The 14,156-nt window shown below is 43.0% G+C and overlaps 1 protein-coding gene across 1 annotated transcript in view; it reads left to right on the top strand.

Annotated features, from left to right (window-relative positions):
- The first annotated feature begins 5,665 nt into the window (after positions 1 to 5,665).
- Gnpnat (glucosamine 6-phosphate N-acetyltransferase) overlaps positions 5,666 to 14,156 on the top strand; it is a 38,455-nt gene continuing 29,964 nt past the window's right edge. Inside the window, exons 1-3 of the mRNA XM_080278163.1 lie at positions 5,666 to 5,732; positions 11,697 to 11,859; positions 13,458 to 13,520. Coding sequence (XP_080134289.1) covers positions 5,709 to 5,732; positions 11,697 to 11,859; positions 13,458 to 13,520 — 250 coding nt within the window. The 5' untranslated portion in view covers positions 5,666 to 5,708. The remainder of the gene's footprint in view (positions 5,733 to 11,696; positions 11,860 to 13,457; positions 13,521 to 14,156) is intronic.

Genomic DNA, 14,156 nt, shown 5'->3' with positions numbered 1-14,156 from the left:
GCCCCTCAGAGAGACGGCCTGTGGCCGCTCACCTTCCTACAGGAGACGGCCTGAAGTCGCTCCGGAGGTCAATCAGGACACGGCTGGTAGCCGCTCCTGCCTTCTTCAGGAGACAGCTGGCAGCCGCTCTGAGGTGCCCCCAGAGAGTCGGCCTGTAGCTGCTCTACCCTCCTGCAGGAGATGGCCGGTAACCACTCCGAAGGTGCCCTGAAACAGCCATGGGCAGTGGCCGGGCCCTACAGCCAGAGACGGCCTGAAGCCGCTCCTTCGTCAGGTGCTGAGCCCAGTCCACCCACCCACGACTTGGAGGGAGCCCTCAGCCTGGAGGAGTATTGGAGAGGCCCTGTGACCACCACCGGGCTCTTCTCCCTACAGCCGGTGGAGACGCCCCTGACGGACCCCAATGCCGGCCAATGCAGCAGCTCACTCCTGACAGCATCCCCGACCTTCGGGGACCGCAGCTCCCACGACCTCCTGATTGCCCCTCGGAATCCCGAGCGGGACCTCCCTGCACCCAGACGCCGGAGATCCTCAATCTCCGTCAGGCGCCTGACTCAAAAGTTTTGGTGACTGTTCGGCCCCAGTCCAGAGGACCAGACTCCCACCCCGAGCCCAGAAGCCTCGGGCCCCTACACCCCCAGCAGCCCCGGACGAGAGAGGACGCCCCTACGCACTGTCCCCTGCCCCCGGGACCTATAGTAGCCCCTGGCGGATCCCAGCCCCGTCAGTAGGGAGGCTGAGACTCCGCCGCCGCCCCTGCGCCCGACTGTGACACACCCGACCTGACAGTGAGTGAAAGTGAACACACGCAGCGTAAAGACAATGTAGGAGTGACAGAATAAAATGAGCCGGTAGTCAGAGCATAAAAGTAAGTGGTGGAAAAAGATAGTGCAATGGTGAGACAGTGAAGGACCCCCCACCCCGGAATAAAGTGAGCCAGTGGTTAAAGCAGAAAAGAAAGTGGTGGAAAAAGATAGTGCAATAGTGAGACAGTGAAGGACGGGTCTACCCTAGTGAACAGTGCCGCCGTCTCACGTGAATATCATCCGTAGGCCCCTGTGTTGAAATTCCAGTACCACCAGCTCCACCCGGGTACATAGTGAAGTAGCGTAAAAGTGATCTACGGGCCGAGGTACAGTGAACACTCTATCCAACAGTGACGGCACATCTCGGTAAGACCACGCTTAGACCCAGTGTAAAATATTAACGCTACCCAGGGAAATCAGACAACCACCACCACCGGCCTGGGAAATCTAAACTCCCCCACCAACACAAGTGTCTGGCTCACGTGTCGTTCACCCTAACCAATCTGGTTCCGTACAGTATCCTGCGTGATACTGTTATTCCATATCTGCAGCCCAAGAAATATAATTGTCCAATTTATTTGTATTTGTGACATTTGCTCGTTCCTGTGTAAGATTTAGTAATACACATGTAAGCCTTGAGTTTTTGTGTCCCGCCTCTCTCTTATTTGTCTAGGCTCCGGTCTAGAAAAAGAACCCAGCTTTTCACTAGGTGCTCTAGGGACGGGAGGCCGACCCTAAAACACCTAGCATTACAATTATATATCTGCCTTAATGATCCAAATGCAGTGGATACGTATAAATATAAGCCTTCTTCACGAGTAAGCCTGTTTAGACAGTAGGCAAAGCTCGTTTAATTCAACTACGCAGACATTTTCGGCCTTTATCAGCCTATTTCACGCTGGGCAGTTTTATACAATAATATAGCTCTGCATCATTACAGTACCACAGGACTTCGTTGTGAACAGTACTATACTCTAGTATTAATCGACTGTCACAGCATAACAATGAATATGGAGAAATGTTAGTTTCATATCTAGTGGAGGTAAACAAAGTACAGTTGCCTTGGAGGGAGGATGCATCAGATACTGAACAACTGTCTATTTTTTTTATTCCCAGACGCCTTAATCCCGTGAGGAATGGCCACAAACAAATCGCCTCCATGTCTCTCTGTCCCCCGCCATTTCACTGCCCTCACTCCAGCTCACACCTCTCCTCTCTCATATACAGTACCTCTCCATTTCATCTCGCCATCTCATCCTGTGCCTCAACTTCCCTCTCCTCCCCTCCACCTCATATACAGATACACTACCCTTGTGATAGGTGGGGGCCCCCATCATCCACTCAGTGTAGTATTACTCCTTTTCAGTGTAACTCTACACTGAATGACAAGCCAAATAATTTCCTGTAAAGCAGGAAATCAGTCAATACGCTGGATGGTAACCTCACAACTAACGAACTCGTGTTCCATACGTGTTAACAGGTGCGTTGGCGGAGGGTTAGTGCCCCTCCCCGGAAAACAGATAAACTGAAAATACAAACTCAACGACTGGATACATAATAAATATTTCACAATAATGCTAGTCCATGTCTTACAGCCATTTTATTACAAGCAGTTAAACAATGGTGTCGGTGAGTTACGCCTTCAAGTGGTGGCACAGATATGACCAGGTGGTTCCTCTGCCTGGATATACAAACGTCCCGCAACTCCTTCCCTATCCACCGGAAGGAGGATGGTGGACTGCAGAAAGAGGGCAATTTCATCTTGCAGTCCACCGAGTTCATGTCACATGAACCTGTGGCTACAATAACTACTAAAACTACTGTTGCTGCTGCTGCTACTACTACTACTACTGTTACCACCACCACCACCACCACCACTACTACTACTACTACTACCACAATTGCTGCTGCTGTTGCTGCTACTACAACTGGTACTACTACTATTGAGCAGACAGTGCAAGATAATGTTGGGTCAGTACAATCCACTTGAAGACTGAAAAGGCACCTACTCATCACCATCCTTTCTCATCCTCCGACCCTACCTAGACCCGGAAGCCATACCCCCTTCCCTCCTCTACCACTCCTTAACTAACCCCTCTTCTCTATTTTTCTCCAAGAAGATGGTGTAAGATATATGCCCATCGACAACAATGGGGTATAAAGGGAGACAAATCCATCTTCCTCTAAAACATGACCCGCCACGTTCTGCCCACATTCATCCCACCATGACCACCTTCCCCCTCTACCTAGCTGCCACCAGTCGCCTTTTCCCGATTTTGAGTCGTCAGCCATGAGCGACCCAGTGCTTGCGAGTAGGGAATAAAACCATGTCTATTTTGCATGTGCCCGCAACTACACCGAACTGGCAACAGGTTAACTCTGCAAGTCTTCTTTGCTTACGACCTCTTGCCTTCCAAAGCAAAATCGTCCAGTCGTTGCGAAAGGAACGGATTTTGATTTCGACTTTTATTTGACTTTCTCTGCAGAGTAACGGTTTCCAGGTTTCAGTCTGTGTTTTATGTTTTGGATAAAAGATGCTCCTTGTCTTCTAGCCCAGAGAGTAAGATGTAACCTTGTGACACACTTTTTTTTCTGGTCCTTTAAGCTACTGGTAAGGCTTCCTGACCACCAGTGCATTTTTTTTTTTCATCTAATGCTGCAACAAACCGGTACTGTGTCTTCCCGCTAGCTCCACTACTGTGTATGTGTGTGTGTGTGTGTGTGTGTGTGTGTGTGTGTGTGTGTGTGTGTGTGTGTAAATACCGAATTTTGTTTTCTTCAGAAACAAAACACTTGGTAAATTTTTGGGAATGGATAGGTAATTCAATACTACGAGTATATCGAAGCGAAGCACACTGGTTGCTGCCTTACTCTGCGGAAGAATTGATAATAAAATGGGGAATGGAAAATTGGGTTAAGATAAAACTATAACGATTCCTAACAGAACTGCGGGTGACAGTATACATAAGAGATTTAATTCTGTAGATAATGAAAAGTGTGCAATATAATTTCAAGGTGCAGCACGCAAATCTATTTTGTGCATTTTGATAATTGTCTCACCCATCATGAGAGTACTGCAGGACAAGACCCTCTTGGTGGGAGTGACAGAATTAGTTCTTTGATGGCAAAGTGATAACAGGGAAGGAATGTCTGCAAGAAGTGATGCATGTGAGAGTCAGCACTGTAATGTTTATGTGGATTAGGGACTGTATAGGTCATCGGCAAAACCTAATGGGTGAAAACAGAAATAAGTGTATGAAAGGGCAAACTACCAGCAACCACTTTAAATGTTCGCCAGGGCTTAAATTGGAACCCTAGACACAATCCACTCACGATCCTCGACTCGAGGCACAAGTATCGCGAGGCGAGTACACTACCGATCGAGTTACGGCCCCTCCAGTCATTATGAATTATGCAGCAAAATTAATATTGTGTCATATCTTCTCAGAGAACGATGTTTTTGTTGACATAGCACTTCCTTAGCTATCTGTTTTGCATATTTCAACCACGTAAAAATTTTTATGGTATGACCACTATCTTAGTTTACTCTTACTGCTACCAAGCATTTTTGTTCCTCTTCAGAGAGTCATGTGGAAAAGAAGGGGTTACTGAAGAATCTAATCCCCCCCACAAACGGAAGTTTATCGTAAGCAGAATGAAATGGTCTGAGGATGGCAAGAATCAATTCAAACAAGGCGTCCCCGTGGTGAATGTGAGTATCGACAGAGAATGCATTAATAAAATACTTTCAATTACTAAGGTGTAATGTCTAGATTATATGGCGGAGGAGGAAGTGTTACGAAATCTCTTATAATCGATAACAATACACCCCAGTGAACTGCATCTCGTGATATTTTTCCTCACAACTTTTTATTTTTTCAGGAAGGAGACACGGGAAGCTTCTACACTTCCTATATTCCTCCCAAAAATATAAATCATGACAGAGTTTTATCATGAGTGCGAATTTCCGTCGAAGCAATAGATGCTCCGTGGTTTAGTGATTTTAGGCGCTCCAAACGGATGTGGTTCGTAAAAAGAAACTTGGGGCTTACTGCACAAGTAATAACACTCAAGGAAGGGCGACTGGTTATTCTTGTGTTAACGCGTCTGAAGTGAGTAGTCTCTGGCCCCTACGCTCTTGTTGGGTCAATAATGAAACATTTAAAGAGAAGGCTGTACAGGATTCACTATTTATATAGTTTCATTACTGACATAATCTACATAAATAACTTTATAAAAATACTGATGTCTAATGTGCAGAATAATTCGCTAAGGAAGAGGTGCAGAAAACTCTCCCATATAGCTCTGAATGAATATGACTCCCAGGCCGGTGGTTTAAAGACGGCGCCAAAAAAGCGACACGCGGCACCACGACCGTCCCTCTGCCGAGACGAGCCAGCCACAGTGGTGGACGTCTGCAGACAGCATTGGTGTATTATGCAACTGGACTCCCGCACACACTTGTCGAGGCCTATAATTTGCGAAACTGACGATGTTACGGTTAATGAGAGTGAGGTGTATGTGGACACAAGCTTCCTGTTGAGATTTAAAGGCGGAAATATCTGTGTAACGGAATTCAGGGTCATACCTTTCAGTACGGGAACTGCCATTTGACTATAATTTTCCCTAACCTGTATTCTCAGCGGTTTGCTGCACTCTAATATCTTGGTGATTCGTACATGGGAAAAGTTAAGGTTCTAGTGAATCTGTGAGGTTTTATAGGCAATTTTCAAAGAAGACAAATCATGGCAAAGTGATGTTTGGTAACCATGGAGATGCCTGTTCATTTTTGTTTCGTCTCCCTACCTGGCGTCCGTAGCAGGTAAGGTGGAGCGGTGAGACAGAGCAGCTGTCAGACGTGTGCCACTCCTCTCTGTGATCAGACCGTGCATTGTGCTTATCATGGGTGCTTTGGACGTGCAGCTGGTGAGTACAGTACTTCTGTTTGTAGTCATAGTCTAGATCGTGGAGATTTCGTAATGACTTTCTTTGCGATTAATTCTGCACATTCCATCCACATCAGTATCGTATTTTATGTTATGATGCAAAGTATGTCGGTAATAGAACAATAAAATCAGTGTACAAGTAAATCATAAGACACCGTATACTGTGCCAAATAAATCGATAAAGAAGAGGAACCATGAGGTCACCTATGCTCTCTAATTACAATGCGGATTTGCCTATTCACTTAAACATGTTTTCGCAGCTCGCAGAATGTTATATTATTCGTAGTGAAGGAGTTAAAAATCAACAAGTAAGACTGCATTACGTATATATTTTAAAATGAATCTTTGTCAGGTGGACGGTAGCAAAGCATTGAAAGTCATGAAGAAAATATGCGAAAGCGTCATGTATGAAAGCTCATTATATATATATATATATATATATATATATATATATATATATATATATATATATATATATATATATATACTAACCCGAGCAGAGGAAATAATGTTTTAACCCTGACGAAGAGTTATGACAAAAGGATTATTACTGCGTATACACCACGGTACTGAAAACTTCATTATGAACATTAAATTCTTTCCATAAGCTTACAGATTCAACGATTTTTCTCATTTAAGAAGCTTTATGCCCAAGTATCAATATAATATGATTCTTACGGATTAATATCATTTGTTTGCAAATGAAAAATATACCTATGGAACTCCCATGTTACTGTAGAGTTGGCCGTCATATACTCGTATCTTGCTCTCCAACGTCCTTCTGTTCCTTTTGTTCTGGCACCTTAACTTGGCCCATATTTTCGTCCTCTTGTAGCTTATTCACATAGCCCAGTAGCAATCCTTTCCATAACACTTCGTGACTGACAGCGTGTTAATTTATCGTTAATTAGTTTTTGCAAATTAACATTCAGGATGGAGACGTGACAAATTAGAAGTCAAAGGAGCATAGTGAGAGCAATGATGGTCTCAGCTGAATCATTCTGGACGTTTACCATAATTCAGCTGTCAAGGTGTGAACCGAAATGTACTGAAATTAGGACCGCCTAATACCATGCTTAGAACTGAAGGCATGGTTAGCAGGATAGGCCTGCGTAATATAGTTTTATTTGTCTGTGATTGATAAAATCAGTATCTAATAACGTCGCAGAAACTACATATTTCCGTACTCTCTTCAGTCCATCCTTATATTAGGTCTCGTCCACACGTGTACTCGAACATGTGTTGACAGCACAGCTGGCAGCATGTTTGGATACATGTATGCAGCAGTATTTGGACAGATGTATGCAAACATGTTACAGTGCAGCTTCAAACCTGCTGGCGCAGCTGAGGCTTCATCATGATGTTGCCAACATGATCTGGACGCTTCTGTTTCCAGCATGGGTGCAGCTTGTTCGATATTGTGTTGTTTACATGTTGCCAGCACTTTTTCCAGCACGCGTGTGGACGCGCACCTAACCAGAGCATACTTCACACACACACACACACTATATATATATATATATATATATATATATATATATATATATATATATATATATATATATGTTTTGTATTAGTGGCAAGACAGATATAAAATGAAAGAATTAACTATAAGACATATCCCAGTAACTGAATAACTGGCTGATTGAAATATTTGTTGCAAAGATAAACAGTAGTTGTACAACAGAAGGTGGTGGGACCTGCCACACACCTTCAACAAGTACGGTTATTTACAGTGGTCATAAATTCGTGGTGTAGCCCCACGCCCTTCAAAAAACATTAGCTATAGTACGTTTTATAAAATATAAAGGAGCTTATATGATACATCACATATAGGAGAAAGAAGTAGCATCAAAGCAGTATAGAAGCATAGCGTAGCGACATTAGCCCGAGCCTGAAATGATGACATTGCACCGCCTTATCAGTGGGTCGTTTGGGGTCGGTGATTGATGGCCAGAACACTCCCCAACACGACGCCAATCCCTTCATTTCTCTCTCTCTCTCTCTCTCTCTCTCTCTCTCTCTCTCTCTCTTTAGTTATTTATTCATTTTAAACATGACCTGCATTGGTACACACTAGCGTTTTCTCTTTCAGTGGCTTGAGTAGTACATTTGTTAGCGACCGTGGCAAGGTAGTGTATGGTAAGGTGTAGGCTATGATGTTATGATGTAAATATGCCAGCAAGAAGTGCACAGTGATGAGTAACGCAATGGATGTTGACGATAATGTAGAACAGATTGGAGAATAGCAAATGTAACAGTATATGTTGTGAGTAGTGCTTTCCAGAATTTAGGTACAAATTCAGGGTATTCGCGGAGAATGGGAAATAACAGATTTTCATTGATCAACCATGATATTTGCTCAGTCCGCGTAATAAGTCGTGGGTTTCAATCCTTCGTAGTGAGTGGACATTCCATTATGTAGTGATGCAGTGTGTGCTTCAGGTGCCCCACAAACTGCTCATGGTATAGGGTCATCTCTGGGGAATTCCCAATAATGTTTATACAGTAATCAAGTCTCACTCTCATGACAACAACGTCATAAAGTCCACCTCTGTGGTTATATGTTATATAAGCATTCTGAGACACATTTACGTAGTGAAGAGAGATGCCATTTGCTATGCTAGCATGAAGCTGTCTAGTAATATCATGACTATTAGGTCTTATTTTTTTGAGAGAGAGAGAGAGAGAGAGAGAGAGAGAGAGAGAGAGAGAGAGAGAGAGAGAGAGAGAGAGAGAGAGAGAGAGAGAGAGAGAGAGAGAGAGCACACCTCAATCCCGTTCGGGGTGGCCACAAACAAATCGCCTCCACGTCGCCCTGTTCCCCTCCATTTCACTGCCCTGCTCCCAACTCACACCCCCCCCTCTCATATTCCTCTCCACCCCATCGCTCCATCTCATCCTCGGCCTCCCCCTCCCTCTTCCCCCCTCCACCTCACTCACATACACTCTCTTTGTCAGTCTTTCACCCTCCATCCTCCCCACATGGCCAAACCACCTCAGTGTATTCCTCCAAACGCTTCCTGTCACATCCACATCCACACCACAACGCTCCTTTATATCCTCATTTGTCAACCTGTCTCTCCATGTGACTCCACAGGCTCCTATTAAATAACTCATTTCCACTGCTCTCACTCTTGACTTGTGTCCTTCCAACAACGTCCAAGCTTCACTTCCAGATGTTAGAGTTAGTATCATAATAGTCATGGAGTAACTTTTTCACTTCCATGCTAACTTCCCTGTTTCTTATCACTGCTTTCAAGGAACCAGCAACCTTTCTTCCCTACTGTACCCTTTCAAGCACTTCACCCTCCAAACCTCCATCCTTACTCATCACACTCCCCAAGTACTTAAACGTACTCACATTTTCCAATTCCTCACCATCCAACCTCGCTGTACATTCACTGACTTCACCTCTCTCAAAGACCATCACTTTACCCTTCCATACATTCACCTTTAGATTCCGTTTCTTACTCTCCCAAACTCATCCACCAAGCCTGGCAGCTCCCCTTCGTCTTCACTGAACAACACAGTATCATCTGCAAAAAACAGTACAGGGAGTTTCCAAACACTACCCTTTCTCACCAGGGCCCCTCCAACATCCACCGCCCTACCTTGTACCCCTTTTATTACCCCATCCATATACAGATTGAACAACCATGAAGACATGACACATCCCTCTTTCAACCCAACCTTCAAAGAGAAAAATTCACTTAGTTCACCATCCACACGCACTGCAGCCTTAGCACCATTATACATACTCTTCACAGCATTCAACAACTTCCCATCTACTCCATATATTCTTAATACTTTCCACAATCCTTGTCCATCCACCCTGTCATATGCTTTCTCCAAATCCATGAAAGCCGCATACAAGTTCTTTCCCTTCTCTAGAAACTGTTCCACTAAAGATCTAAGAATGAATATCTAATCTACACAACCTCTTCCTTTCCTAAAGCCTCCCTGTTCTTCTCCAACTAATTCCTCTGTTCTTTCTCTAACTGTCAATAAGTATTCTACCATACACTTTTTCTATTATACTAAGAAGACATATGCCCCTATGATTACCACACACTTCTTTTTCCCCTTTTCCTTTGTACAAGGGAATAATTATACCTGACTTCCAATCCTCCGGGACTCTACACATTGTAATATAGTCAATAGATGTCTATCAACCATCCGGTTTACTGAAAGTACAGCTCATAAAGTCCACTTCATATGAATTCCTTCTTATGTTGGGATACCCTTCAATGAAAAGGCTGACGATCTAGCTCATAAAGCTGTTACTGGACTCTCCTGATACGAGTATTTATGCTGTAATTGAATAACGTTTTTTGAGTGTGTGCTGTCCTAAAACACACACACACACACACACACACACACACACACACACACACACACACACACACACACACACACACACACACACACACACACACGCAAAACAAGCCCCAGTGAAATGTTAGTATTCCGTCATGTTCACTTTTGTGACGTTAATAGTAGTAAGTGCCCGGTACCATACGTCATAGAACGTTTTTTTTTTTATTTCTTTTTTTGCTTGTGTATAATAAAACATAAAGACTCCAACAAACCCTTGACACCTTATCTTTTAAAGTATCTGTACTAAAGAATTTTGTCTTAAAAAAAAAAAAAAAAGATATACCGTAATGTTAGCCCAGGTAAAATAACCATATCAGCAACTACGTCGCAGTAAACACGAAATAGGTATAATCTGTCCATTTTAGTACTGTGAAACGAAACATAGGGCCGAATTTTCGTAGGCGTAGGGAATTTCGGTATCGGTTAAATTGTTTGGCATACCTTCTGTATCTGTAACCACTTTGAGGCTGCTCGGCCATGCGGAGCGAACAGAGTGAGAGACTGAGAGTGGAGTGGTTGGAGGCAGGAAAAAGAGATTAAGATAGATGGACATTTTTTTCGCTTCTTTTCTCAACCCCCCCCCTTTTTTTTTTTTTTAATTGTTTCTTCCACTGCCCCTTCATGAGTGTAGGGGCCCCGGGCTAGGCTGCTCAATCCAGACACTTAAGGCAAGGGTGACCAGTGGCTCTTCCCTGCGTGGATGACATTAAGTGAACAGTAAATCCCACCACCCCTTGGATTATAAACTGTATGGGCCACATCCGGTTGGAACGCCTTAATCCATTTGGTTACCAGGCGTCCATTTTCTGGTTATGTGATTACCACCCAACGTGTTAAATGATTTCCTAAGCCCAGGGGGTATATGAGGGAAGGCGATGTATCGTGGGGCGGGGGAGGTCTTTATAGAGTAGACAAATAGGCCAGTGTAGTATGCCTGGGGATTTTTTCGTTAGTGCCTTTGCCCCTCACAGGATGCGAGGTCAGACAGCAGATAAATAGACAGACAGATACCCACCTCTACAGCTAGTTACTTGTGTCATTGCCTACAGCTTTCAACATCCAAACGGTAAAGTTACCGTACCTCTGTTCTTTTTGCTACATCCTTTGTTTTTTCTGTACTGCACAGCATTTCCATGGACAGACACCTACGCACAGTTCGTCCAGGGCGACAAGGACAAAAGGCCGTCCAAGCATTTCTGTCCCAATTTAGCAACGTCCCATGCTCCTCATGGAGACACAGCATCTAGTTCTTTCACGTGGTTCCTGACTCACGTCCTCTCACAACTACCCACCTCTCAGTAACCCAGTCTCCTGTCTAGTCACTTCACATGGTTGTTTTCCCTGCTTCTCATCTTCAGTTAGTGTACGTCATAGCAGGCAAAGTGTTAATCGTACGGTCGTTATGATCATACATAGGTCTGCTTATTTTATTCTGGCAACCGCCAGACGAATATGCTTATTGAAGGAAACTAATCTAGAGCCTGTCTAAGATATTAAGAAGTTTGATATCAAACAGTTTTACCACACATGATATGTGATCAGCCTCCATTTCCTGGTGTTTCAGGCTGGGGTTGGGCCTGAAGCTGGTGAGGAGCCCTTGTATGACCCCGGGTTGTTGGCGTCAATCGACTGGAGCGGCATAACCTACATGAAGCACGGGGTTACCTCTGCCACACCGGGGGACGGACTCACGGTCAGGCCTCTGTGTAAGGCAGACTATGACAGAGGTAAGAAACGTGATGGGAATGCTGATTTGAAGGTAATATTGAAAACTAAGCATGTATGACAGGCGTAAGGAATTTGACATGGTATGCTGTTGAAATGTTACACTGAAAGATAAGCATGCAATCTAAACGTACAAAAATTGAACCATGAAACTTACAGTACTTAAATCTCAGTCTGCAAAAGTAAGCAGACACACTGGGCAGCAAGTATTAAGAGGAAAGGCATCAAAGCTAGTTGTAAAGACTTTTAAACCAGTGAATGATTGAGGAAATGGGAGAATAAAAGTACCGGTAGTGGTAATATAAACTGAAGAGCATCATCTGAATAACTGAGAAGCATATTCAAGGTGAGAGGTAGTGAGAATAGCTTAAGATAAGAAATAGGAGCATGAGGAGAGAGAGAGAGAGAGAGAGAGAGAGAGAGAGAGAAAGCGTGTGTGCAAGGCCTTGAACACAGAGAACACTCTCTCACCCACAAAAATTTTGCTTATTACACCAACGAGCTAAAACAGTTAATAGAAGAAGGTTGATTTACTGAGGAATTGAGAGGTAAAATAATGTCGGACTGTTAAGAACTGTTAAGAGAGATAGAGTGAGACAGATAGACCGTATATACAGTAGATACATAGGTAGGTAGGTACACACACACCACAAAGCCAGTCAGGAGACATGACGTGTGTGCTGGGCAATCCCCAGGTTCTGTCCTCCCCACTTACTGTTTTTTAACAAGCCCATACACCACTGACCGGGCTAATGTATGGCCCGGCCTGCACTATATGTGCAAGGAATCTTTGAACGAACGAACGTAGGTAGGTAGGTAGGTATATATATATATATATATATATATATATATAGAGAGAGAGAGAGAGAGAGAGAGAGAGAGAGAGAGAGAGAGAGAGAGAGAGAGATCTTTCAGTTTCTCTCACGACTTTCCTTCTTAGGGCTGCGAGTCATATTTTGTGCAGAAGTTGGGGAAGGGGTAGGTGACACCATTTACATTGTTATTGATACTCCCATACGATTTTATTCAGCTTAGGATAGCCACTACCGTACTCTAACCATTGTATATATATATATATATATATATATATATATATATATATATATATATATATATATATATATATATATATATACATATATATATATATATATATATATATATATATATATATATATATATATATATATATATATATATATATGACTACACACATCCAAAGCCACTCCAACACTACAATTACACTTACAAGCACTTCACACCCTACATACAGTCTCTACCAGACAGCCTAAGCCACCTGGTAGAGATACATTGGCTGTATCGCCCCCACTTCGGTTGGGATAGGCCGGTCCTGCAGTGTACTCAAACTGCTGCTGCTGCTGCTGCTGATGATGATGATGATGATGATGATGGTATATATATATATATATATATATATATATATATATATATATATATATATATATATATATTCTTTCTATGTCGACTTGTCCACTTTTTACCTCTATCTGTCCCCACTTTTCTCTCTCTCTCTCTCTCTCTCTCTCTCTCTCCAGTATCATCTTATCCACATTATTTAAGCCCTCCTCCTCTCCCACAGGTTTCCTAAAACTCCTGGCGCAGCTAACCAAAGTGGGGGATATCTCACGAGAGAAATTTGAGGGTGAGTACTACATCTGAATTTCGTTAACCTTTTGAATACCTTGAAGTGTTTTTTACCTTTATTTCTGCTATAGCTGACTTAGTTTATTCAGCTTAGGAACAGTAGCTCAGGAAGCAGTACAGCCAGTGTGGGTCAAAATGCAGACCGTAATATATATATATATTTATATATATATATATATATATATATATATATATATATATATATATATATATATATATATATATATGATAGATAGATATTATTATATTTAAATGTGTGTGTGTGTGTGTGTGTGTGTGTGTGTGTGTGTGTGTGTGTGTGTGTGTGTGTGTGTGTGTGTGTGTGTGTGTGTGCGTAAATGAACTTGTGAATACAGTAAGCAGTACGAGAGTAAAACTGTAGGTTCAAGTGTAAGATAGATACCTCCAATATACTGGGGTTACCGAGAACGTGTTCGCGATGTGATACTGGAGATGCCAAGACCCCCGTTTGGCCACCCCACCCGTCAAAAAAAATTCAATGGGGAAGGGCGCCCTTGCTTAGAAAAGACCCCCAATATTAGAGGGTTTAATGAAGGCTGTGTGACTTCAAGTTTAGATAAGTTTCCTCTGAGCTGAATAAAGTCGTCTGGAGAGAGCAAGAAGAGAACTTTAA

The sequence above is a fragment of the Coenobita brevimanus genome, chromosome 72 (genome assembly GCF_032717465.1).
Source record: "Coenobita brevimanus isolate Jiangsu-jjx chromosome 72, ASM3271746v2, whole genome shotgun sequence".
NCBI lineage: Eukaryota > Metazoa > Arthropoda > Malacostraca > Decapoda > Coenobitidae > Coenobita > Coenobita brevimanus.
The sequence above is the reverse complement of the archived record's forward strand: the minus strand, read 5'-3'. Positions and strand labels throughout refer to the sequence as shown.